This window comes from Aulonocara stuartgranti (genome assembly GCF_965226115.1).
Source record: "Aulonocara stuartgranti genome assembly, chromosome: 9".
NCBI classification, from domain to species: domain Eukaryota; kingdom Metazoa; phylum Chordata; class Actinopteri; order Cichliformes; family Cichlidae; genus Aulonocara; species Aulonocara stuartgranti.
The window spans coordinates 29,312,960-29,340,757 of record NC_138960.1 but is presented as its reverse complement, the minus strand read 5'-3'; the positions used below and the strand labels follow the sequence as shown (position 1 = coordinate 29,340,757).

At 41.1% G+C, this 27,798-nt stretch overlaps 1 protein-coding gene across 12 annotated transcripts in view; it reads left to right on the top strand.

Moving 5' to 3' along the window:
- Nucleotides 1–27,798, top strand: part of pmfbp1 (polyamine modulated factor 1 binding protein 1) — a 99,032-nt gene that overhangs the window by 53,438 nt on the left and 17,796 nt on the right. For 9 of the 12 annotated variants that reach the window (XM_082547716.1, XM_082547715.1, XM_082547711.1 and 6 more), the window contains 14 exons: nucleotides 262–432; nucleotides 5,296–5,379; nucleotides 5,596–5,760; nucleotides 5,875–5,958; nucleotides 6,623–6,790; nucleotides 8,674–8,904; nucleotides 8,997–9,227; nucleotides 11,083–11,184; nucleotides 11,441–11,517; nucleotides 11,836–11,980; nucleotides 13,257–13,494; nucleotides 19,431–19,515; nucleotides 22,034–22,124; nucleotides 22,445–22,585. In XM_082547716.1, the coding sequence (XP_082403842.1) occupies nucleotides 262–432; nucleotides 5,296–5,379; nucleotides 5,596–5,760; nucleotides 5,875–5,958; nucleotides 6,623–6,790; nucleotides 8,674–8,904; nucleotides 8,997–9,227; nucleotides 11,083–11,184; nucleotides 11,441–11,517; nucleotides 11,836–11,980; nucleotides 13,257–13,494; nucleotides 19,431–19,515; nucleotides 22,034–22,124; nucleotides 22,445–22,585 (2,013 nt within the window). The remainder of the gene's footprint in view (nucleotides 1–261; nucleotides 433–5,295; nucleotides 5,380–5,595; nucleotides 5,761–5,874; nucleotides 5,959–6,622; nucleotides 6,791–8,673; nucleotides 8,905–8,996; nucleotides 9,228–11,082; nucleotides 11,185–11,440; nucleotides 11,518–11,835; nucleotides 11,981–13,256; nucleotides 13,495–19,430; nucleotides 19,516–22,033; nucleotides 22,125–22,444; nucleotides 22,586–27,798) is intronic. The other 3 variants (XM_082547718.1, XM_082547719.1, XM_082547717.1) reach the window with 3 other exon arrangements.

Sequence of the window (27,798 nt, the reverse complement as noted above, 5' to 3'; positions counted from 1 at the left end):
TCCCTAGCCTGGCACAAAGCCTTTATGATGTTCCCTTTCACTTGTACGGAGAAAAAACAGAAGCAAACGTCTCTAAATTTTACTTTCATCTCCCACCTCTCTTATTTGTATTTTCTTGCAATGGGTCGCTCATTCTTCTCCTTGCGTTTTGGTCCACCACAGCTTTCTTTTTGTCTGTCGGTGGGCTTAAAGGTCCTAACCTCAAACAGTACTTTCAGATCATCATCCTTGCCTTTCTTCCTGTCTCTGCTAACCTTGCAGTTACGAATAAGTGAAGGTATGTTAAGTGATATCACGAATGCCCTGAATCAGACCACCACCAACCTGAATGCAGACAGACAGCAGATCTTAGGCCAGCTGCACCATGCGAGCAAAGAGGTTGGACGTCTACAGCTGGAATTAGCTCTCGAGCGTCGCACCAGTGAAAAGAAGGTAATCAGCTTCGTCTCCAAGGTCTTAATTCAAATATTAAAATGTGAATTCTTGTAAAATCTTTGCTTTGTTTGACTTTGTCGTTTTACAATTAAACCGAAGCGTGTGCGTGTTTTTCCCCCTCAAATTGTTGACAATTGGTACGTTAAAGGCGAGTTTTCCACCTCACCATTAAAGCAAGAGTTTCTACAGAAAGCGGGCACGTTGGAAGAAAAATGGTTAATCTAGAGATACGAAATTTCTACTGGATGGGAGATTAAATATAATATTCACTTTAATGTAATGCATTGTCTTTCCCCACAATGGGACTGATAAGATGGGTCGCGTAGGTGAGGGATTCATTTAAATATGAAATTTTCAAATGTAATATTCACTGTGACAGGCATTGTCTATTTCTACAATAGTGCTGATAATAAGGTTTTAGATAATGGGTAATAGGATGTTCTGATATTTAGAGCCTTATTAAAAACACATACTTTTGATGAAGACAGACTTGGCAAAAATTTTGATTGTTCCGCTAAAATGGGATTTCAGCTTCACTACTGCTGGGATTGTGGCGAAGCTGGGAAATCCAAAAGCATATGTTAGTGCTTAGTGGTTTGTGTTTAACCTTCAATTAACCAGGTTGCAAAGATGCCTTTCCCAAAGCCGTTGGGAAATTTCAAGGGCTCGGAATTGTAAAAAAACAGAACACAGCACATGAGGTTCGGTCCTTGTCACTGGGATGCCTCTTCACTGACAATACGCTTTTTCAACGTATTTTTTAGGGTGAAGGTTAAGTTCAGAATTTTGCTGGCTATCCGCGAGTCTATTGTTACAGTAGTCAGCCATTTATTAGAGTGCCCATTTAAAAATGCTCCTCTGTAGCTCATGTTATATGGGAGTTTGGGTAAATTTAAGAAATTTAATTAGGGGGTGCACAGGAGTTCATTTTCACGATGAAAGCAGCTGCACTGAAGTTCAGCTCCTTAAAAACAAGTCACCGAAGCTAAGCTGTCACATACAGGAGAGTTTTAAATAATTTCTAAAACGGTTTTGTGCTCATGTGTTTTGTCGCGCACATACATTTCATGCAGTTACCTGTGCACGTGCAACTGTGTGCACATGTATACGTGTGGGTGTGTTTAAGTCTTTTATGTTTGTGCTGGTTAAGTCAAAAGATGGACCACAGCTCTCAGGGATCTGGTTTCTGCTTCACATCTGGCCTTGCTTTATGCACAAAAACTGGTTTTCTCTGATGTATTACAAGCCCTCTCTCGCACACCCACACAAGGGCGCACACACTTGCAGCTTTGCATTCCCTCATGCACACTTCATTCCGTCGTTGTGTGGACGGTGGCTGCAGTAGGTGTGCGGGAACGCGAGCGAGCGCCCCTGCTCCCTCTCAAATCTAAATGAAACGGAGAACTTTGCATTAAGTGTTTTTTTTTTCTTTTCGCTGCGGCTCTAAATGTCCAAACATTAGCACAGCTGAACAAATACTGTCAACACTCTCTCCTTCATCTTAAATGTACTCTGCTGATTCACTCTCTCTTGCACTCGCTCGCCCTCTCACTTACAGTTGCACTTCTTTCCTTTGAATAAAAAGAGAACGCAGTCTGCTCTCGCTGCAGAGAACAAGTACTCTAGTCACTTTAAAATCGTAATTATCCGAAATTCTTGGGAAGTCAGCGTGGACACGGCATTTATATTAGATTTATATAAGAAACCACTGAAACATCTGTTTAAATCTTTTTTCCTCTCCCTGCGGTATCATTTTTTTTCTGTTAAAACAACATTTCACCAAACACTGATACTGATGTTTGCAGGACAGCTACGGTTTGCTGTTGACATTTTTTTACTGTATTTTTTAATTTTTTTGTGACTAACACAACATATATGACACAGGAAATTTGTCAAATAAAAGCAGATGTGTGCCCTTTTTTATGTAAATGTCCAGTCTTAAATTTAGAGCCTTATTAAAAACACACCCTTTTGATGAAGCCAGGCTTGTCAGGAATCGGACGGGCACAACTTCCTCCTTAATCCCTTTAATTTCCTACCTTTTTAATCCCGAATCCTTTTTTCCTAACTAACTCGCACATCATCATCAACATCATGTGAACAGCCACATGTTGTTGCGACTGAGACATGAGGTTGAAGTCTTGTCTCTCCCTCCCCCTCCCCTCCCCACCCACCATCACCACCACCTTGTGTCAATAATAAAATCATTAACATCACAAGCGGCTTTTTTTGTAGAAATGATCTACTTCACCTTCCCAGGACCAAAAGACACACACGCACACAAACTCTTCTTTAAAGATCACAGATCACAAATGTGCACAGGAAGCAGAACGGGGGATTTCTTGACTTGAGGATTCACGTTCAATTTTGCTGGACAGTAAAAGCCACAAAATCTCGCCATAGAGCTATATGTGAGGCACGACCTTTCAGATCCTTTACTCTAAATCTTAAAATATCTCACTCTATGCGCGCGGAGACTAAAGAACAGTAAATGAAGCTGTGTTTCAAAACAGATGTGTGCACTATAATCCTATTTATTTTTAATCTGCTGCTAACTCTCCTGCCTAGTGTGTCCTCAGCTTCCTCACTTGGACTTTAGTTTAAAATGCAAGGACGCACAAGTTGTGTATGAAGCACTTTTGGAAAACTAATTCAGATGCCCTCCTATTTAAAGTGGAAAAAGAGGTGAAAGCAAACAAAAGAACGGAGTAGGAGCAGTACAGTGGAAGGTAAGCGGCGTTGACTAAAGTTGTTCGAGCCTTCAAGGTTGGACAGGGACAGACGTGGGTCCTGGTCACAGCGCTTTACAACTGTCAGAAAAGCTTACAGATTTTTTTCTCGCTCTCTCTCGCCTTGCTTTCTCTCTTGATCTCACTTATTGCTCATTTCTTTTCTTGCCTTGCCACATCTCTGTTTCATCCCCACCACCCTCTTCACTACCCCACCCACCCCCAACTGTTCAAATATTATTTCTCCCCCTCCTGTCGTTGTCCCCCCCCCCACCTGCGCACCTCTTTTTTTTCCTCCCTCTCTTTATCTTGTCATTGCCTGTCAGTGGGGATTCTATCTACGCCGAGTGTTGTGTGCGTGCGTTATGTGTGAACACATTGAGACTGGGATGCACTTAAGAGCTCATTGATTTAAAAATACCTTCGATATTGGAGGTCCCCTCCTGCAGATTCGTTCAGGAGCTTATCACACACACATAGACATCCAGGTAGAGATATGCATAAACCAAAGCTCCACTCCAAAGTTTCTCCTTAAACTTTGTGATTGACCTAGTTAGCGTGTCGTTTTGACAAGTTGTCTGTTTTGACACGACGTCCTCCGGTGTTTATCAACATCCATTCTGCCTATCACATGCTCACATTGGGAATTCATGCACGCGCACGCACTCAAAGATAAATCAAGCTATGGTTTAACAATTGGCAGGAAGAGAGTGTGCAGTGTTTGCTATGGGTAAGTGGAATGACTTGTATTTGTAAGATGAATAAAAGCTTTGGTCAGTTTTTTTTTCTTCTTCTGTGTGCACGTTTTTTTTATCTGATGTCTGTGGAATGCAAAACACCACCGGTATCACTCCGGTACCAGGGTACTACCTATTTGTATGAGTCGAAGTGTTTACATGAATGCTCCTGTGTGATTTAACTGGTGCGTGGATAGCGGTGTGTATACACAGGGCTTTTTTTCTTCCTTCTTCTTCTTCACTTGCCATAGCTCAGGTTTAGTGCGTCTGGTGAGCCTGGCCACCGACAGCCAGAGGTGAGAGGCCAAAGAGCCAAGTTAACTCCATCAATCCCCCTGGACAGTTACAAACAAGCCCTCAACTCTGGTCAAAACGATCCCTAGATCATGGATGACAGACAGCAGGTGGGGAGGGAAAGAGAAACGGAGAGCGAGCATTTGACTCAATTCCAAAAGAAAGGCTCTTACAAATTGGAAGTGAAAACTTGTCTGCTTCAACTATAACAAATAAGCTGTTAAAATTAGATCGAGACATAGCATTTCTTCTTTCTTATTGTTATTGTCAGCATTGTCAGTGATATTGTGGTAAAATCACTCACAAGACAGGATTAGATATCAAGTAATACAATCTTGCCTTCATGTCAATTTAAAAAAGGTTAATTAATTTAGAGCATCCTATTCCTCTTGGTCTTCAACTCCCAAATACTGGCCGCTGATTTTGTTTTTTGTTTTGGAGATGATCAGATTCACGTTTCAGTCATAGAAAGGTTAAAAGAACAACTTAACATCTTTAAAATGTTAATAAGCCATCGCAAAAATATCCCAGAGTTAAAAAGAAACTTTTTGGCTCGACACCCAAACCTGGCCGTTCTCACCAACCTCAATGAGAAAAAGACCGTGGCGAGGTAGGAAGTCGGTGAACACGTACAGAAGAAAAATGAGAACAAAAAATGTCCAAAACATTTCCCCGAGGCAAACTTGTAAGGAATCACACCCACATGAAAGCGCACACAGACATGCAGACGCACACGCTCACGCACTCATTTGGCATCGAGCAGAAGTGGGTAATTAGGGAAGGTCACCAAGGAAACAGACAAACACAAGCTACTGTGAGACGTAGCGTATACTCAAGAGAAGCATCAACAACCGTTTCCCTGTATGCAGTGTCATTCACCCATCACCGCCACCATTACCTGAAACACACAAATATGAAAACAACAACTCGAATATTTTATCTCGAGTTCAGTAAACGGTGACAGAGTCGCCAGCGAATGTTCTTAACACGACGTTCCCTTGTCCGAATCTTATGAGATCGGCTGTGGCTTTGCGATTTAAAAAACAAAAGCAACAAAAAAATGGGTGTTTGATGTGTGATTAAATGCTTTCATCTTACAGATACAGAAGAGGGAGGTTAAGATTTGTACACTGATGAAGGAGCTCACAGAAAGTAAGGGACAACACTCAGAGTGTCAAAAAGAGGTAAAAAAAACCCCCATCAGTTTCATTTTTCATGATTATTGTTAACCACACTGAAATTTGATAATGGAATCACTTTTTAACGCATCCTGTTTTTAATTGTTTGTTGGATAATGTTGAGTGGGTTTATAATTAATATTGTTTCATTACATGTTTATCTTTGGGCATTTAAAGCTTTTTCCCCTGGTGTGGATGCAAATTTATGTGCAAATGTAACAGTTGCTTCGAAAAGACAGGTCTTTGGAGAAGCTCCGTGAGGAGAGGGATGAGCTGAGAATCCTGATGGAGGACCGAAGCAAAGAGTGCGCCCACCTCGACCGGAGCAAAGCCAAACTGGAGGCTGACTTGGCTCTGAGCCACAAACTCCACACCTCACACCTTGAGGTCCATCTCTCTCTGTCTGTTTAATTAAAGGAACTGGAGAGGCTAAAATGCCAGGACGTGCAACTTATTTAAATGCACGTTTTTATTAATTTTGTTAATTTTCTCTGTTTTCAGGTTCGAAGTAGAGATGAGTTAATTCTGCAGCTCAGAGCCGAAATGAAGACAGCTGAACAGAAGCATCGAGGAACACAGAAGCAGGTGCGGTGGCTCGTCTGCGTTCACTTTTCAGGTTGTGTCATGCAGTTTTTAGAGATTAAAAAATACAATTTGGAGAAATGGAAACTCCATGTTTTTCCCTTTAAAACTGCATATTTGGCCGTTTTTAAGCAGTATTTTATGAAAAAGGCGCTTTCTTTTTTATATTATGTTTTGCTTTTTGGGTTTGAAATTTGTCTTAGGGCTTTCAATTCTCTCCTACAATTTTTTTTATTTTTCTTTCATATGCCGAGGCTAGGTTCAGTGATCACCCCTATTTTTTCAACACTTCCTTGCTTTACACCCACAGAGTTGCACACATCTACTCAAGGGAAGTGCCCAAACCAGCAGCAGTCTTCTACTGTTGGCTATCGAGCAGCTCCATCAGAGCAATGGGAGGTGTAGCACCTTGCTCAAAGGCTCTGCGAAAGTTGGAGCTAAGGAAAAGGGAATCGTTACTCATTCATGCTGTGCCTACATTTTCCCAGCTGGTCCTGAGACTAAACTGGGAAACTCTCTGACTCAAACCTGACACTCACTTTTTGGTTACTGCCACCCCCTCACTGTCTCTTCTGTCTGTCTGGGTGTGCATAGTATCCCAGCGTAAAGCTTTCCTCGTCTCCATCCTTTTCAATTTTCATCTTTTTTTCTCTTTCTTTTGGCTCAGGTGACAGCTCTGGAGGAAGAGGTAAGACACTTAAACTGCACGATTAGAGCGCACAAGGAAGAGGCCTGTCAGTTAAGCGAAAAGGTCAGCGATATCGAGCACCTTAGAGAGCAGAAGGAGAAAGAACAACAGCAGCTACAAGAGCAGCTCCGTATTAAGGAGCAACAGGTAAAGAGAAACTCTCTCCTCTCCTCTTCACCTTTGCTCACTTCTTGTGAAATCTATGGATCAGTTGAACTCTGACCGGGAAGTCGTGAAACAAGCTCACAAAATTGAAGCGTAACCCGGAGGGGGGACCGGCTCCGTGCTTCACAGCCGACTGAAGCAGAACAACTCTGAGCTCGGCCAAATGCACAGCAGGCTGAAAGACCGAGAGCCGGAGGTCACAAAGCTCAAGGACGGTTTAAGTCGGAGGTCCATAACGGCGCAGAAGTCGACTCTTTTGTGTGCTCACTTGTCTGTTGGCTGAGACATAATCCAACCGAAAAGCCATCTACTGCGATAATCCAATGAGGAACATAAAAGGAAAAATCGGATGCACTTGTGCGTTTGAGTGCGAGCGCTCTAAATCACGGTAGACAATCAAGTAGTCAGAGTTTTCTGCCAGGAACGGCAAACCGACTCGCTTGCGGCAGACAAGCTTTATTTTGTAGTCATCTTACATATATTCCAATCTACATCATCTGAATTACTAAACAAGACACGATGACTCTACTGTTTGTGAAACTCTCACATCTAATTGGAACTAAGCATGAATACAGACAGGGAAATGTAGACCAAGAATAAAGTTATTATCAACTTAGGGTCAACTTGGGTAGTCATGTGACGGCAGTGAATACTCAAACATCAGGCCAAATGAGGCTTGTCAGGTCATGAGGGTCAGATGTGTTTTCCATCATGTTTAATGAGGGTTGTTTGTTTCCCCAAAGCACACGCTCCTGATTATGGTCACAAGAAAGCCATAGTGTCCCCATTAAGTCTTGTTATGAGGCCTTTCATCCAGTAACAGAAAGAAATGCAAAGTCCACCATTAGTGTTTGGCCTGTAGGATAGTGAATTCATTAAAGGAGAGAAATACAGTGACACAAGTAGAGCAAGTAATAAATACAGCTTTGATATGTAAAGCCGACGTACGACGTCTCACTTTATAGCGTGTGGTTCTTCTCCGTGTGATTATTTTTAAAACTGTTACCTCAGACAACCTCGTCAAACATTCACCATTCACCACCATCACGCTCAGATAAAACAGAGGCTGCATGGGCTGAGTCAATGCTTTTAAGCAGTCCACGCACGCGGCCGTACACCTACACAGGTTGTTCAGTCTTTCCACTCTAAAACAGAGAGTAAGAGTCGATGACTCCTCTCCTCTGGTTTGTCTCTTTCTTCCTTTTGCATGAGCAAGTTCTCTCTCGTGCCACCTTCAATCCAGTGTTAGTCCTGCGGGCCCAGTTAATCCCTGGTTAAACCGAGCTGCAGTGAACCGCTGAAATCTAACTAGTTGGCTGTCATTAGTCGTAAAACCCTCGTGTTCTGATCCAGATTACAGCGGGATTAATGTGGATGAACTCAAGCTGAGTGTTAGAGTGGGTTTAACTTTCTCAACCTCTCCCCTTGAAAGGTGAGCTACGGTAGGATTCCTAGTGTAACGGCAGGATTAAGCCCGGTTTCACTTCCTGAGTTCCCCTTTCATTATGACAGAGGTTACTGTAGAGCAGTGCAGTAAATTACACCATGTTAAACAAACTAGCATGGGTCTGTTCAAGTAGCTTTTTAAGGCATGTTTAGTCACGAAGCATTGAGTAATGGCTTTGGTTTCACTGTTTGAATTTTAGCATAATGATAATGATGATGATGGTTGCTGCTGTAATAGTTTATGTAATATAAAAGTTTACGTTTTGCAAGATTATTTATTGCTTCCTACTTCATATTGCTTTTTTTTTCACACATTCACACGTGCCACTGTGTCTTTTTAAATTTGACTGCTTTCATCATCTTTATTGAAAAACAAAGGTCAACATCAGCATCTGTACTCTGTTTGATTTTGCTCTCAGGCTGATACAGTTGAAAAGAAGCTGAATAAGGAGAAGGAGAAGGTGGAACTTCTTAATCATCAGCTGAAAGAATCCAAGGATGAGCTCAAAGAGGCCAATTTGCACACCCAGGAGCAGAAAGAAACGGCTGCGATTTTTAAGCAGAAATGCACGGCAGCAATAGAGAAGGCGCGCAGGGTGCAAGAGCATGTGGAACGTCTGGAGGAGGAACTACAATATTCACAGGAAAAGGTTAATAATGGCCGATATAGCCTTTAAATACGTACATACGTTTTGTCTAATATGTCTTTAATTTTGAGTCTGACTACCTGTTTTAATGGCAGCTAAGAGAGTCGCAGTTAGCAGCTTCTTCGCTGAAGGAAGAGCTAGCTGAGCTGGAGCGCCGGTATCAGGAAAAGGTTGGCCAGTGGGAGAATTCACAGGAGGCTCTTGACCAACTAACAGATGAACTTCAGGCCAGTCACAACCTGCTAAGAGAGAGTGAAGAAAAACTGGAGCACTTCAAAAACCTGATGAGATCCCTTCAGGAGCAGATGGACACACTCAATCAGCAGGTTTGGGAAAACATTTATGTAATGCAGACACAGCAATAACAAAAGGATAAATCCAGACACAAACACACGTACAAATACATGAACATAGTTAATCCTTTATATCTATGTGGACAACCTGATTTGCTTGCGTAACAAATAGTATTAACCTTTCTTGCAAAAGAGTTGTTTTCCTTCCACTTAATGAAACATCTGAAAACAGCGTGATTCATTGTATACACTAATTCTGTGTAATCATGTCACGTAACAAATGAGGTTGACTGTGAGATCAGTGGAAAACTCGGTCATAAACCAGTTCAGCCTTTCATTTCAAACTAAGAAACTAATGCTGTTGCACACTTTACTGTCTCACTATGTATTTTTTCATGGATGCACCCACCTCCTTAAAAACTAGGTTTTGAATACATGCCTTGTTTTTTTGGGGTTAACTCCGATGGGTGTCTCTCTATTTTCGCAAGTGCACCCAGGTGCTTGCCAGCTCCAATCATGCTGTACAAGTGCATGCATGGATATATTGCTCTGTGTGCTTGTGTCATTGTACGCACGCATGTATATGTGTGTGTGTACTAGTGTGCATTTGTGCATCTGTGCACTGGCGTGTGTCACTTAATCTTTTCTTCTTCTTTTTTTCCCCCTTTCTGTTTTATATTTACTACGTCAGGCAACAAATGAATCATCTTTATTACGGAGAAATTTAATTTGGATGAACTTAACTGCTGCCGCCAAGGTCAGACGGGCAGAATGTCATTTTAATCCAATCAACTTTAATCTGTTGGTTATAAAAGAGTTAGGCTGTTGAAGAATGGCTGTATCTCAGGCCCTTTATTACACTGGCTAATGACTTTGATTGTAAGGCGCCTATCAAGAGGTTAGGAGTTCTTATGGAGCTTCACATCCTGCTAATGCGCTACCTCATGTCACTGTTGGGCTTAGCTAACCCTAAAATCACCATTGCCTTTATTCCCTGTTTACGAAGAAATACAGTGTGGAAAACATGAAACAGTTTTAAATGAAAGAAAACATGACTATAAAAGCAGTTTAGAAGTTATAGCGTTTCACATTTGAGGGATAAATGGAGAAGAAAACCATGGACTGGCTCAAATTGTGAGTGTAGTATCTTAATTCTATCTCTACTGGTCAATTTATATTCGACTAGAGAATATTTCACTATAACATAAAGATGGACAGTTGAAGATAAGTAAGATTTCTTCCCTTTCCTATAAAGATGTCTACTTTTGAATTACTTACATAATTTGCCTGTATAAAGGACAGCAGCTAATAGGGTAAGATTGAGGGTAGTGATACATTAAGCAATTTATGAAAAAAAAGCGAGAGCATTACTCCTGGCGATGCTCTCGGGAGTAAAAAACAAAGTGTAACACTTTCACTTTTTTCCAAAGAGATATACATTTGTAATTAAGAGAACAATGCAGATGTTCATGAGCGCGATTGCTCATAGTACTTCCTATGAGCTAGAGTCACGTGCTAAGTTCGAACTTGTTGTTTTACAGTCAGTTTGTATAATGTGCTTGAAACACCAAGGTCATGTTTCTCTGTGCAAATCAATACACAAATGAGTGTAACACAAAATAATGTGCTTCCTTAATGGCCCATCAATGCCACTGCCATTTATTAGTAAACCAAAATAAGTGTAATCTGTTGAAATGCAATTCATTCAATTCATTCGCCCTTTTGTGTCTTGACTTGGTGGTTTGTTTCTATTTAAGTTTCTGTTTAGGTGTGTTTTGGGTTATAGAACCGATTAAAATAAGATTTAAACAAGCGGGATGTTCTTAAAAAAATATGTTTTTTCTAACTATCTATATCACTTACTCGCCCTTTCTCTCGTTACTTATAGAAACTTGCTGTGGAGTGCGACCTGCAGCTCTATCGTCGGAGCCATTCTCATTCTGATGAGGAGTATTTGAGTCTAGGAAGACTCAGACAGCAGCTGCAGAAGGTAATATCCTGCATGGCACTGCTGGGATTATGCATTCTGTGTATTATCATCACAATGAAACATTAAAATATATCTGCCACAGTTATGTTCAGTGATAACAGCTGAGAGATAAGATTTGTTGACATTCCAGTATTCAGAAGTAACGCTGGTAAATGTAAATGTAGGCTTATATTTAAAGTTTGTTTTATATTTACATGGACAAACAGTTTTTGCTACATTCCAGCACTCATTTTTTCTTTGTGTGTGTGTGTTTCAGCGCTGTGCGGCACAGGTTGAACACCTTGCGGTGTGTGAAAACACTATTCTTCAGATGAAGTCAGAGCTAGAGAGACAGTAATAACAGAGTCTATAAAACTCTCATTCTCCTCTGCTGCTCGGTTTCTGTCCTTGTCTCTCCTTTCATGCCCTTCTCATCAGTCTCCACCCCCAACTCGCTCTCATTTTCGCAACAGTCTGCTTACTAAATGGCACACAGTAGATATATTATGTTACTTGGCAAATGTAAAAATCTATTGAAATCTTTTTTTTTTAATTTCAGTAATCATTAATATGCTATCTGGTCTACATATTATTACGCTGTGTTAACTTGGGCAGCACATTTTTTACAGACCGGTTTGCTCAGGCAATTATCTTTTGCTCTCCTTACCTTAGAGTCCAGGAAAAGGTGGGTCTGAAACCAAGTCTCGCTGCTTCCCAGCAAACTCACCGGAGCAATCAAAAACAGCTGGAACAGGAAGTGATTCGTTCAAAACAGGAAGTGGCATCCTTAGAGCTTGAACTGGCGAACGCCCAAAAGGTATTAAAATAATGCATATCTGCTGACCTGTCCTCTAATTTAGTGAGAGCTATATTAATTTGACCTTTGTCCCGTCTGCTTTTAAATTCAGACGCATCTGCCATTGTCCTTAAATGTTCGCGATGCAGTCATTTCAATCTAAGGACATGTTTGAGTTCCCAAAGAGGAGTATTTCAACCACCTCCACGGGCACCACACACCCACCACTCATGTGATTGTCCTGCGATTGTCTGGCAGAAACAAATTGCCTCGCCATTAATTAAAGCACCAAACGGTGCCAAGGCTGGTGAAATTGACTCCAATTAAGAGCTCAATGGGACACTAAATATTCAAATTACTCAAAGTGGTGACTGTAGCCTGGCAGAACGCCAGCATTCCTGGCAGTCTTGGACACATCATTTGTATGTGTGTGAGTGTGTGAGTGTCTATGTTTGCGCGCGTTTGTGTGTACGCTTGCTTAGCCGTGTATGGGTAGGTGGAAACGGTAATATTTGATTTCGCACGTTAATTTGTGTTTGTCACATATTAGCAAAACACGTGTTACTCTTACCAAAATCATATGCTCGCACACTTACATTTACTCCCACAAACACACACAGCGGCAGGTTCTCTTGCTGTCAGGTCTTGCCCATTCATTCACACAACTTCCCTGTGGAATACCACATAATGAGTCCGTGTCATGTAGGTACACATATCTTGAAGTATACATCTACATTCATCACATGCATAATGCATGTACACATTATTAACTTTTATCATTATGCATATATACATAATTATACAAGAGTCTAATCCTTTACATGAGTGATCAGTCATACATACAAGGGCTGAGTTCAGAGCCATTAACACTAAAAACATTTTTTTTAAGGAAATTGTATTTGACAGTGTATTTTTTGGGTTGCTAAATGTGTGTGTTTTTTACAGAAACACAGAATTTATATTGGTTCATAATGTTTTTCTGTTTTATTATTATTATTATTATTATATCCACCATCATTTCCACCACCTTCTGTCTTTTCCAGCTTTAGATTAAATGGAAATATATATATCTTTTATCTTCGGTTTTTATTCAGGACCATACAATATGATGCGATACCATTTTGGAAATTCTTTAAATGTAAGCAGCAAGCAAAGCAAATAATAAGTGATTTCTGATGATATATTTAGAGGTCTATTGATGGCAACTGTTACATGGCAACAGCACATTATAAACACAACTGTGCAACATATTTAAACCGAACAGACGCTGGATGTTTCTTTGGCCCGTACGCTGCAGGTACAGGTGACACTCCTCAGGCAGTCAGATGAGGAACTGAAGGAGGCCAGACAAGAGTCTGCAAGAAAGAGCCGAGAGGTGGATGTGGAGAGAAGAAAGGCCCATATGCTTCAGGAGGCGTTACACAAGGAGCAGCAGAAGGTGCAGAGTGCTATCAGAGAGAATGAGACCCTGAGCACTCTCATCGGAAAGCTGAGGAAAGAGCTGGAGGAGCTGCGCAGCAGTCACCAAGTTACAGGTAGCAATCAGTCCATAAACTGATAAGCTGCCGTTGGTCCTGATCCATGTATGCAGTTAGTCATAAAGTAATAATTTTCCGTCAACCGTATATTCATGTTGATAACATATACATATTTCAGTTAGGACTAATATATTTATAAGAAGAATGCTATTAATATTCAGTATTATGTCACTGTTCAGGGACTTCTCTGCTGTTCGGCGTGCATTCGTGGATGTCTGTAGTCGGAGAGAGCAAGAGCCAGACCCCAACATAAAACAGAGTAGGGTTCAATGACAGTGTTACTGCACGCATTATATGAATCTGTCAGCATAGCATGAAAAGGAAGAGTGGGGATGAAAGTGGGTTGCAATGTGGCATGTAGATAAGAAGAAGCCGTAGGTTCCTAAAGACACTTACACAGTGTGGCCTTTATGAGATTTGCCAGCTAGATGCATTAGTTGAGCCTCCAGCTGTGGGCAAGCATGGAGATCAATTGATCTGACAGGAATATGGCTATGCTTGACTTTGTGGCCTGCCTGAACTAACACTATACTCAGTATCATGTGAAAATTAACCTGTATTTCACCAGTGCTTGATTCAGCATCCACATTTTTTTAACAAGCAAGTCAACATGACCAAAAGCAAAGATTTTATGTCAGTTCACTGCTTGATCCATTCATCACCCTGCCTTTATTATTAGCACTCTATGAACATTTCCCCGCTGCTAAGGTTTTGGACATTATTGGCGATCAGAAGCCCATCACATACCAGAGGAGCTACAGTACGCAGCCTGTCCTGTCTTTTGTTGCAGAACCACCCGCACTGCTGTTAGCTCAATCAGTTAGCTCAAATTAGCCAGCAGTGTGGTGATTTTGTAGCTAGCTGTCTGCACACCATGTTAACTCAGACACACACACACACGCTGTAGGTAGAGGTTTGATTTAATGGTGCACTGCTTTAGCTGTATGGTAATGATCTGGTTTCTGTGTGTGTCTGTACATGTGTGCGTGTGGCCAATGGTGGCCTTTGTAGTAGTGCGTCAGTGTAGGAATGGTGATGGCTGGGTCTCTCTGGGCACAGAAATGTCTCATTAAGAATTAACGTACACATCGACGGTCACGCCAGGCAAACACCTCACATGCGCACGCTTGCAGCCATTTCTTCCAACTCCCACTGCTTTAATTAGCACATACACACTGGCTCTCCAAGGTACAAACACACATACACACACACAATCACCTATTGTCCGCAGAGAGATGAATCTGAGGTCTCTCTCTGTGGCAGACAGTGGCTGGCTTGCTCACTGAACACTGCTCATTAACAAGATAGAGACAGAAGGACAACGCTGTGTAGCCTGGCCTTTGTCTGTGATCAAAACGCATTCCCTCAACTCTACTCTACACACAAAACCACATATTATTCAGCTTTTACCTTCAGCAAATACAATCCAGCAATGCAGAGCCTATTGTAATAACTTAAGAAGAATAAAGATGCATTATTATAACAAAGGGGGCATTGTTTACCTGGATATAGCAGTGGTCTGAATAAACTGGGTGAGGAGTCAGCTTGAGAAATTACTGTCATGAACAAAGGGCCTTTTTATTAACATGAAGCCCTCGTCGAGGTTCTTTCTGTATTATGAAAACATTTCATTGAGTGGTGATGATTTTGTTTGTTGCTTAATAACAGCAGACCTCATCTAAGATGGACTGGACTGTGAACGTGAACAGGTTTGAATGATAAGAAAAATATGGACAGGCAGAAACAGGTATACAATTATGAGTTAACAAGAAAATGTATGCTAGAGGTGACTCTAACCAGAATAATTTAATAAGGAATGCATATTTAAGATGCTTTAAATTACTCTACATAACTTATTAGCCTTTTATAACCCAGTCGTCTGTAAATTGTTATGTAAAATTACAAAATTACTCATCTGGTAAATTAAAAATCAATGAATTATCAACACAGTAGCTGCCAGTATCAGGTTTTCAGAAGTAATAATCATATCAGTCCAAAGTCATTTTTGATGTTGCTATTTAGACAGTTAACGAGATAAACTGCCATTTTTGGTGTTTTTAACAAAGCATTTTTACCTCTAATGCTGTTGATATGCTTTCTACAGTTTAATATATAAATGTAGTTTGGGAGTAATGGATATTATATAAAGGTCTCTGTGGCCAGACAGAAGGAAAGAAGCAGGAAAAGAGAATGAGTTGGAAACCAGGGAAGTGTCACATGGATTAGATTGAAGTGTCTGAAGGCAGCTGGATTCAATCAGACTGTGTCAGGATAGGATGAAGAGACTGGAAAGAAAGGAGTGATTAAAAAGGATAGAAAAAAGTCCTTAAACTTGGCGTATGGGTGCTTGTGTCAAATTTACTGTCATTCTGTCACTTATGGCTCTCGGAATAGGCTGGGGCGTGTGTGATACATGCGGAAAATTGCACTATTTCGAACATACAGTGCACACGAGCCACTACAGAAAATGCACATAAAGGTGTACCGAAGGGACGATTGTATTCGTAATCTGTTTTCCAGGAAAATCAGATGTGGCGTACTCTTAAGTAGGTGTTTTCATAGCATCTGCTCGTGAAACACGGGCGGGGATGGATCTTTAAAATATTCAAACCCGACTAGTAGAGTCATCTTACATCTTAAATAAGATGTGTTGTAAGGTTGGTTATAATGCAAAATAAATGTGATGCCGTGTGACAACAAATGAAATAACGGCATAAACAAAAACACTATATCCTTATTTCCACACTTCCACCAAAACAGAAATGTGATATTACCACCCCTCTGTGCTGCTGATGTGCATCTGCCTAAAGATGATGAAATCATTATTGCACGTTTGTGCGTGCACTCGTTTGTACGTGTGAATGTGTGTGCGTGCATGTGTGTGTGTGTGTGTGTGTGTGTGTGTGCGCTGCTGCTATCCAGTCTGGATCCCCGGACACACACGTGCACAGGCCTCTCTCCTCCAATTCACCTCTATTACTAGCTATAATCCCATTTCACACTCTATCGATCCCCAAAACTGTTGTTCACCGGAACCAGCAGCAAACACTGGCATTTCTCCCCATCATTTCACCACTATTGTTCTTTATTACACAAAGAAGCATACCCCCCCCCCCTCCCTTACCCCCCCCCCCCCCCTCCCTCTTTGTCTCAGAGCAAACTCAGCCCCGCTGAAATATGAATTATAAATGTATGGCTAATAAAAGAGAAGGGGGGGTGAAAAGGAGAGAGAGTTAGAGATAGAGAGAAGTGGTTGGTAGAAACATCAGAGAAAATGACTCCTTTACAAGAGTCTATTGATCAGTTTCTATCAAAGGGGGATGTCAGACATGAGATTACCTGGCAGTTTGAGCATTAGGTGCCGTGTGTTATAGCCCCGGGCCCTTGTACCGCTGCCAGAGGATTGTAAATAAAGCGAAGAGGAGAGAGCAAGAGGGGAGTGTGTTGGGGTGTACGCGTGTGTGTTTGTGTGTGTTAGTCTTTGTCTTTGTGAGTGTTCACTGTTGTGTGCATATGAGGTGTGTTTTTTTTTTTTTTTTTTTTTTTGGTCTTCTTGTGGTGTATTTGTGTGCATGACAGTGTGCGGCTGTGTGTCTGCACCTTTTGGCTTATACCCAAAAGCAGTGTTGCAAGCCCATGAAACTTCAGAAAGAGAGAGAAAGAGTCTTGGGAGGCTTTGGGACATCTCTCGGGAGCACCTTAGCCGGCTCCGAATCCCCCAACAAAGCCAAAGGAAGCTCCCATGAAGCCTTATGAAGCTTTTATGAGGGCCAGGCAGGGCCGGGCCTAGCCCCAACCACTGATTCAGGGTTAGCAAGGTTTTCATCCTTCTCATGTTAAAGGTTAGCGGTGAGAGCAGGGTAATCTGACCGCAGATCTGTGATTATAGGCTGATGCTGCATGATGGGCTTTGAAGCTCCTACGAAGGCACTGAGAAGGAGAGATCGGGAGAGAGTTACATTGTGGCCTAATGTCACACCGTAAGTTGTGAAGACAAGAATCAAAGAGCTAAGAAAGAGAAGGACTGAAGATCTTAAATTGTGAACTACGGACACAGCTCATGAAGCCACTCAAAACAGTTTGCTAAGGGCCTCAGACCTCAGGATATGGATCACAGTTCTGCTTTTACTAAGATAAAGAGAGAAGTGTCAAAATCCACACCCCCTCTGCAGATCCTCATTTTATGCGGAAAAAAATAGTCAGTATTTGGTCATCAAGTCTTGCCAAGCTAAATATATACCACATTTAAGTAAGGACTTGTATGTGTTTGGACCAGCTTCCTTTGTGCCCATTTTTTCCCCTCGTATTTCTACAAATTTGTTTTTCACTTAATTTTCAGTGTGTATTTCAGTTTTGTGCGCATCTTTATTTATGCGAGCTCAGGCACAAATAAGAGAGTTTGTGTAAACGGTCAGCGCATGCAGTTAATTGCTCTCTCTGTGGCTTCCCCTGGTGGAAGGTGTCACTGAGGTCACCTGAAAAGCGAATGCCTTGAATATGAATTTGATCCCCATCTCAAGTTTTCACATCTCCACTTTATTGATTATTGAGATTCATAGCAAAACTTTCACCTTGAGGTTCGGTAAAATAGCCAAGGCAGGGCACATGCATGCACATAGATACACAAATAAAAGCGCATCGTTAAATATTTAGCAATTCCAGTTGCAGCTTCAATTTTCCTAGGGCTTTAGTTTAAACAGTTTTGATGCAACAAAACCATAAATTAGTCATAGTTTTATTAAATGTGGATTTTCTTTTCTGTATTGTTTCCTTTATGGTATTGGTTTTGGCTTCCTCCTCTTCAGTCTTTCCCACCACTTCTATCCTAGCATTCTGTGTGGCCTTAAAAAGCTTACAGAAATACACATTTCCTATATTTCTATTTCACACACCCAAATACACACTCAGAAAGTCAAGGTCCGCTCCGTAAATATTCAACAAACACCCGCACTCGCACACACACGTGCACACATAAACACAGACTCAGGAGCGCACACACCTCTTCATATTCAGCGCACAGACCTTCTCAATATTCACTAGCCTTGGTCACCGATGGCTGACAGTTTATGTTATATTCAATGAATACTGAATTTAGTGAAAAGGTTTTAAGAGCTATGAAGAAACATTGACTCACAAAACAGCATACAGAACAAAAAAAAGAGGGGAGTGCGGGGGCAAATCCTAAATTTTAAATTCAAACTGAACAGGGCCTGCAAAGCAAACCTAGCTGAGAAACCTGACTAGTGGTTTATTATGCATCCCTCAATGTGCTAAACTACTAAGTGTAGGACAATGGGGTTTTATTGCATGTAGATGGAAGAGACGGCTGAAAAGGGTATGTGATTGAAGGGCTGCAGTCAGGGGTATGAGCTCAAGTGGCCTGCTCAAGGTAAAGAGTGCCATCTATTGACGAAACCAGGGAGCACCCCTTTTGTCTCTCAACAAAAGGTTGCTTCGCCGACCAACTGTAAGCAGTGCACTGTGTTCGTTCCTCCCTTCCCTCTCCGCCTCTGAAAGGCATTCAGTGCCTCTTCTGTGGCAGAGTTCTTGGTTCGCTTTGAAGGTGACTCGCAGTTCATGTTTTCCCACTCGTGCTGAACTTGACAAGAATCAATAAAGACCTCCGTATGCAGGTTTTGTAAATCATCCAGTTAACGTTTGCCTGCTAGGAGATGTAAAGTGTCGTGCAAGTGTGTAGTCATCTCGGAGAGTTATTTCTTTAATCCAGTTCAAAAAACAAAATCATCTCTGCATCGAGAGCTATCTGAGGCAATTTTATGACTATTCTTTTTGCATTTTTTGTGGTTGTGTGATTATTTGAATAAGGCCTGTTCTCTAATGAATCCCAACTAAGTGTGTCTGAAATGAACTGTTGCTCTTTATCGCACACTTTTCTTCTTCCTCTGTCTCCCCTCTCTCTCTCTCCTGCTCAGTGGAGGAGTTGGCAGCCCGTGCAGAGGAGGTGAGGCGGATGGAGGGGTGTCTGAATGAAGGCAAGCTAGCAGAGGAGAAAATAAGGTAAGAAGCAAAGAGAAGGAAAAAGGGAAAGCGGCTTCCGTTCTCATCCCATTTCCCGCCGTCCCTCGCGTAAGCTCGGTAATCAAAAACATTTAGACTTTTTTACGTGCGACGCACAGTAGGCTTTTTTTTTTTTTTAACCGAACATGTGTTGAACAGAACAGCCCTGAGCTCTAAATGCATACATTGTTTGAGCCTGCAAAGCAAAATGTTACATTGTTCCTGAACATGTGAACTGCTTTCCCTTTTATCTGCTCCTGGATTAATGCGAGAGAAAATATATACAAACATGTATTGATGGGAGAAGGTGAGCAAGCAGATGTTGGGTCGCAGAGTTCAGAGGTGAGACCTCTGGTTGACCTCTCTGTTTCACCAGAGCTGCGGTGATGACATCAGCAAGCATGTATCACCCAGTCGAGTGTGTGTTTGTGTGTTGCTGTTTGTGCACGCATAGTTGTGGTTGCGGCTTTGGCTTCGACATGACCTCACCGCTACGGTCTCCGTCTCGGGGAGTTTCTTGGTTAAGTTGAGCCATGGAACATTTTGCTCGTCAACTGACAATTTAAAACTCAGTATGGAGACTTTATAGGTTACATTCTGAATTATTACATTTTATTAGATTTTAACCAATTTTAGATGCTGTATGGTAAAACAATCGCTGTGCCTGCATATTATATCCATTTGCAGAATCATGCTGTTTACTGTTAACCGGGTATTATCTAATAACTGCAAAGACATGAAAGGTTTTTAAGCAACAGCACCATGCTAATGGCTTCCATCTGTGCTGTGGGAAATCCCCCTTCTTTCTCCACAGGACGCCTCCTCTCTTTCTTTCCTTCTCTCTCCCACTCTGTTCATCCTATCATATGTTCTCTCTACGGACCGATCTGTCAGACATTTTCTCTTCCTTTTGTTTTGGCTGTACGGCTTTTGCTTCAACTTTTGCTACCAATGAGTTGCTTTATTAGTCTCAGCTTTAAAGTTGCTGAGGAACATTTAGCGAGGGATTCTGAGTGTAGTCGGCTACGATTTCCTTTCATTATACAAACGTATACGGATTTTTATTCTTCATTTTATCGCCTTCTAATCATCTGAGAAGAAAATTAATTAAAATTGCCCAGCTCTTGCTGGTGTGCCTTCATAACTATCAAGGTTTCATATTTCATAATTTTTTTGATCATTACTTTTTGATCATTCACTTCTTACCCAAGGAAAACTGTAGGGTCTAAGGAGAGCACTGGTGGCCTAGAGATATCGCCTTCTTGTTTCTCTCTTATTTTTGTCACCCTTCTGCTATCGGCCATCTCTTAATGCAACAGCTATCCGTGACATTTTTTATAAAGTAATCAAATATAATCTGAAATGACAAAACAAGTTTCCCCAGCCTTTCAAATCTAAAAATTTGATCTTCTATCATTTGGGGTTTGTCTTTCTGAGAGGATAAAACCTATAATCATGTGAAAACACTTTAGGTTTTGGGTCCTTGGGAACTGCTCTAGACAGTGTAAATAATTAAAAATGAAAGATAATTGGCAGATTAAACGATAATGAAAATAATAAGTTGTAGACAGAACAGACAAAAGTGGTAGTAAGTTAAAGTTGCATTTTTTTAGCACTTTATAGACTGATTAATGAACTTAAGTATGAAGTATAAATCACATTTATCACCAGTGTTAGAAAGATTTAGTTGGGTAAATACTGGGCTTTCTATTAAGGTTTTGATATTTTTGGATGAGTCGTTTTAACACAGAAGCCAATAAAAACTAATAGACAGATGCTGACTTTGTGGTCTTTCCCTGCCTAGTCATTCTTTTTTTTAACTGTAAAATCAATAATATGCTAACTTCAGATTATGGTCAAAAAACTTTTGGCCGTAAAAGGCCCGGATGCTTTTACTATTCATAAAGTTGCAATTTCTCATTTTTATATCGGCATATATACATATATATATATATATATATATATATATATATATATATATATATATATACATATATACATATATATGTGTGTGTGTGTCTGTGTGGAGTGTTGGCGGAGGGGTGTCGAGGCCCGAGAGCGGCCGAAGTGAGGCTGTGGAGGGAGGTTTGTGGAAATGGTAATCATTTGTCGTATTGATTCGGCTGTAGCCAGGGCAGCCGGCACACACAGTCTCGCTCGCATACACGTACACATACACTCGTAGACACTGACTGACTCGCGCACGCACGGACGCACGGTGCGTGGCAGGAATAGACCCCTTCATATTGATCCCCTTCACATTCCCTTAGCTCGGCTGCCACACACACATACTCACACTTCACGGGGCCTGCGTTAAACACTAACGCGGATCGGGATTTTCTGTCTCTGTTTGTTTTTGCGCTAATGGAAATAATGTATTTGTAAAATACATTTGAATAATGAAATCAGTTTAACCAAAAACGAATTACTCACTTAAGCTGTGTTTTTGTTTTGTTTTTCGTTGATAAGCCTCGTCTTAGGATGATACTAAGCTCGGCTGTTTTGTTTTCGCTCGCAGGTCAATGGCTGCGGGGCTGAAGAAGGAGCTGACAGAGGCTGTCCATCAGAAACTCACAGCAGAGAGAGAGAAACAGGATGCATTGGACCAGGTGAAGAAATACGCACCAAACCTCAGTGACGCAGTCTTCCCAAATAATTTCAGGTGTTTGTTTAAAAAGGGCTCGGGGCACAACGCAGGTGAGGTGTTTGCTGAGAAGAAAATGAATTGATACTGTGTGTACATAAATTACAGCTATGCCAGGTTTTACCGCTTCATTATTTAAATGCGATTATCTAACTCTTCTACCAGTCAGCCTATTGATTTTTCTCACTGACCCATCTGGATGAAACATTTAAGCCAGGTGTACTGTACTACATAAACATGAATACTAATACTCATGATCTCCTCTATTCTCCCTTTCCCTTGAAGATCTTCCTTGCTGTTCCTTCTCTCCCTGCAACCCCCCCACCCCTTGCCTTTTTGATGATTAGTGGCATATATCCGGTGCTAGAGCCAGGATTATCTTGTCCAAGAAAGGGAGGGGTATATGCGGGACCTAAACCTAGCAAGGTGATTTGGAGCGTTAATTCCTAGGTGTAATATTCCCTGATATTCCCTAATGTTCTAGCTGGGAGCTGGGGGGAATCTCAAGGGAGAGCAGTTGTCAGAGCTGAGCTGCCGCTGTACAAAGGCAGAATGGATAATTAGGGCCATAGCCAGTGTAGGGAAGTGATGTTCATTTAGATTTGACAAACTCTGAATCCAGCCGTAAGCTTCCCCACACCACGGTGCTCTCTCATGCCTTGATTATGTGTTTTGTTCCCTTTTTTTACCTTCAAGTTTCTTCTTTATGTATTTCATTTTCTCTTTCATGCCTTCTTTTCTTTCCCACTCTTGTTTTTCTGTCCTCTCTCACTCATGTGCTCTGTTGTTTTCTTCTCTTTTCATTTTGTTCCCCTTCACTCACTTTCCTTCACCTTACTCCGTTTTTTTCCTCCACTCTGTCCTTGTGAATAATGCAGTCCACATAACACGGCTCTCCTTTCTTCTGTTTAGTGCACCATGGCTTGACAATTGTGATAGCCCAGGGCCAGTAAGACACCAACTAAGGCCAGCTGATTGGTCAGTCACAAGCCATGTCAGCGCTCGCGAAGAGTTCTTCATCTATTTCACGAGTGTTGAAAACTCTTTCATGTCTGCCTTTGCTGCGTGGCTGGCTCTCTTTTCTCTGTTGTCTGTGATCAAAAATTTTGCATGACATTTGTCAGAGGTATGTCAGACTATTGATTGAAGCAGACGTGCCAATGACTGCTAGTGCAAGAATTATCAAGAAAAAAAAAAGGTCTCTTTCTTCTATAATAAAAGTTGCAATATTAAAGGATTTTTTTTTTCCTCATGCTGACACGTTTCGGGAAATTCCTCAAAAATATGGAAACATCTTATAAGATAAATAAGTTGTTTTTCTTCTCCCAGTCCCCATGGTTTTAATTTTATCTGCACTTAATCCATCAAGATGAAGTTTTCTTATTCTTATGGAAAAATTTAGCAATTAAATGTTCACAAATAAATACAGTAAATTCCTTTTCTTTCCATCATTAAAAAATACAGTTTCAAAAATAGACTGCTGTCTCACCGTAAGACGGCTCTGGGTTTGAATGCGGCGGCTGGGGCTTTTATGTGCAGGTTGCTGCATGTTCTCCCTGTGCCTGCATGGGTTCTCATCAGGTAGTCCAAAGACATGCATGTTAAGTTAACTGGGCTTCCAAATTAGCCGTAGGAGTGTAAGTGTGTGTCCGTGGTTGTCTGCTTCTCTGTGTAACCCCCTGTGATGTGACTGGCAACCTGTTCAAGGTGTTCTCTTCCTCTCACCCTATGACAGCTGGGAGAAGTTCCAGATCCCTGTGACTAAATTGAATAAGCGGTTAAGAAAATGGATGCATGAATGGAACATTTTAGGGTTTTTTTTTTTTGCTCATTGTGATTTATACTAAGCTGAAACATCTAGTGTTTGTTCTGCAAGTCTTGCAAAGTCAAGTTTAGTGTACTACTAAAGGTTTTTCTTCAGTTTACACTCTTGCAGTGGGGGCTGTTCACCAGCTGATAGTGCTGACAGTTCTATTGCCCAGTGCAGGGCCTGTAATCCTGGAGGACCCACACAGGAAACTTTGGGGTTTCAATGATGGAGCTGTTCCAGCGATCATCAGGGGGTATTTGGTGCGTTTAGACAATGATACAGATGAGCTTGGCGAGCTGATTAAGACCATTCTCTGAGGAAAAGCACAGAGTGTTGTGCCATGTACTATTTGGAGCACTGCAGTGAGATGTTGGTGCACATACTTAGTGGACCACAGTGTGACCTTACCTGGCTTCAAGACTTTTCGTGTGGACAGAGACATTAATCTTAGCGGTTAGAAGAAACGTGGAGGGATTGATATGCTACCTAAGAAGGAAAGTTTCTGTGGCTTGGATAGTGAACTGCTAGCTGTTGGAATGCATCCATAATACTTGCCAAGGGAATTCATCAGCGCTGTAATTGCTTGAATCTCATTGGAATCAACACACCGTTTGGATTTTTGGGTTCCTCGATGAGCTTATGCAGAGGTCATCAAAATGACTGTGGCTGTTGTGAATAGCTGTGGATAATTAATGGAAAGTACACCGCTTACTGGATATGCAGCTGAAAACCTTCTCTAGCATCTGTTTCAGCTTCGCTGCCACGGGGACAGCTAGCAATGCACCTTATATGACCGTACCCACGTTGATTTTTGATTTAAGTTCCTTATTTTATCATGTTTACTTTTGATTGATTCCCGTTTTTATCTATACAGTAATTTTTCAAGATACTTTTCTTTGTGATGTTTATTTATTTATTGAGCTAAGCGAGCTTTCATGTTTTAGCTGTTTGTTTAGCTAGGTCCCATTGCCTGGGAATAGAGGCCTCTGAGACCATTATCTAACTCATGTTGTAATCTGTGCCTGAGTTTGCAGTCTTCACACAGATTTTTGGACTAGTTGAACTGTAGGTTACTAAACTGCCTCAAATTGAAGCTTTTGTTTTTGGCATGAAGTACACATTAAACACACAATGAAAGCTGTGAAATGTCAACTCCTTGATTTTACTGTTAAGATTTCTTAAAGTGGACTTACTTGGCTGATCCAATCCCAAACTCCAGTTCCTTTTTTGTTTTTCTTTTATCCCACAACTTTGTGGACACAGGATTGCAAAACTGTGGGCACACTTTACAAGCTAGCCTGACTCTACAGGGCCTCCAAAGAACTGGGCTAGCTGTTTCCCTCTGTTTCCATACTTCATGCTAAGCTGAGCAAACAGGCTATAGCCCTATATTTAATGGATTAATATGAAAGTGTAAGAAATGTTCACATCCAGCTCTTACCCATCGCATCATAGTATTTCATCACAGCCTTTCAAGGAGCAACAGCCATGAGCATCTAATGACTAAGATAGTAAAGCAGACACTGCAAACCCCTATCAGGTGACCTTAATGGACTGACAAGTTAGATGAGTTCAGAATCTTGCCAATATCAATAATGGACTTCCTCTCTGGCCTTTTAGTATTAGGAGAAACAGAGTAGAGCCTTCTGGCATGGAACCTAAAGTCTGCTTTCCGCTTTAGTAACTAAAGTGGTAAAAGTTCATGCAGCCTAAGTAGTATGTGCATGTTTTGGCTTGTGGCTGAAACACATTGCTCAGCTAATAAAAATGCTCCCAATACTACCGGTGTTGTTGTAACTGTAACTGTAATGTTTCAGTAACCTTTGGGTTTAAGTTCAAGATACTGTATGAGCAAGTACAGTGATTACATCTGGTTGTAAATGATTCAGTTAATCACTCTAATACTTTTTTATTGTATGCATCAAAAAGTATGTATTTGTATATGTTATGCGCTCACTGACCCACCCTTGTTCACAATCCTTTGCATTTTTCCTTTGCATGCTTCGTGTCCTCCATCATTTCAAAAACCAATGAGCTTTTCAGTGAATTTGACTCCAAACTGTGTTTAAACACCTGTGTGATGGCCGTTGTGACTATGACTCCTTCATTAGGTCCCAATCTCGGTTATTGAGCGGCAGAAGATGAATTATCCAATGGTGAAAAAAAATCAAAGGGTTTGAAATGGTAAATGGTACTCTACAGTGGCTTATAGAGGAAATCTATATTACAAATTGCCTTGGTGCACAGAAGCTGAACCTCAGATAGCTCTGTCTTTTTCTCTATGTATGTCTTTGTATGTACAGTGTATACTACGTAGGTGTGCGCGAAAGAGTCTTGTTTGCGTTTTCTGGGTTTGTTTAGTATCTTTTTTCTGGTATCAAGTTAACGATTCGCATGTTAGTCAGTTTTGCACTTCCATGCATGCTACTCAGGACACACACACACACACACACACACACACACACACACACACACACACACGAAGAGATACATGCACACTTTGCTTAGTCCTGTCCCTCTGCATGAGTCCAGTTCAAATACCAATCAGGGTAAAAACAAGGCATGTTTTTGTGATTGATCAGATCATCCCTCTTTCCTTCTCCCTCACATTTACTCAGCCATACACACAACACACACAATCATAGTCATTAGTGTGTTTACCTCAACTTCTTTGAGCATGAAGTTAAAGATTTCAAGCAGTTTTAATGAGAATTTGCAGAGAAGTTTTCAGATAGCAAAGTTTATAAGCATGTTTTCATGTTCTTAAACTTTTTTAGTTGCCCAAATATCTTTACAACTATTGATGTCATCTGTACAAATACAATTAGACAGTAGATTTTAATCACTCTGAGTCAGCGGGGCGCTTGCCTAGTGATTACAGAGAGAAGTCTGGTCCCTTGTTAAAATCCTTGAGAAAAACATAGAACTGCCAAAAAAAAAAAGGGAACAAAGAGTCATCCTGCTACCTCCTGTTACCACCTTTTCCCACAATGAATCATTAGGCAGTATTTAACTGCATACAAATTCTGTTATGAAGTATTTTTTGGGGGGGGGGCGTAAAATACAAAGTTGCATCTGAATGTGTAAAAATACTTTGTAGATTTGTACCAATCAGTGTGTGAATGCACAATATAAATTTAAGTTGCGCAAGGGTGTGTTGAATGTCGCTATAATGTGCAGTTAGGTCCACGTAATATTGGAATTTCCCTAAACATAATCTTTTAATAGTTGTATGACTAAAGTCAGCATGAACTGTATTAACCAATGAGGATGTGTCACAGGGTGAGAGGTGGGCGCAGTCCTTCATAGGGCTAACTCAGAGAGACGGACCACCATTCATGCTCACATTTACACCTACAGCCAATTTATAATTACCAATTAACCTCACAATCATGTCTTTGGAGCGTGGGAGCTGACAGTGCTAAACACTGCATCAACCAAGCTGATATTGCACTGAAAATAAAAGCCACACCAGCTCTGCAACAACATTATTTTGGAGATGAAGTTATATGGAAATCGCAGGAAAATGAGTATGAAGAAGGCTTGGAAGCATACAACTTCATCTGTAAAGTGTGGTGGAAGCAGTGTGACACACTGACATACATATCTTCCAGCAGCGCTGGATCACTGCTGTTTATTGATGATGTGACAGAAGACGGAACTGTATAGGGATACACTATCTGCTTGGTTTCAGCTGTACTGGAGCGAAGTTGACTAGATGGCATTTCAAAGGAGAGCTGGACAGTGGCCCAAAACACAATCTAAAAGCAACCTGGGAGTTTTTAAAGGTAAAGAACTGGAATAATCTGCATTAGCAGAGTCAGTCATG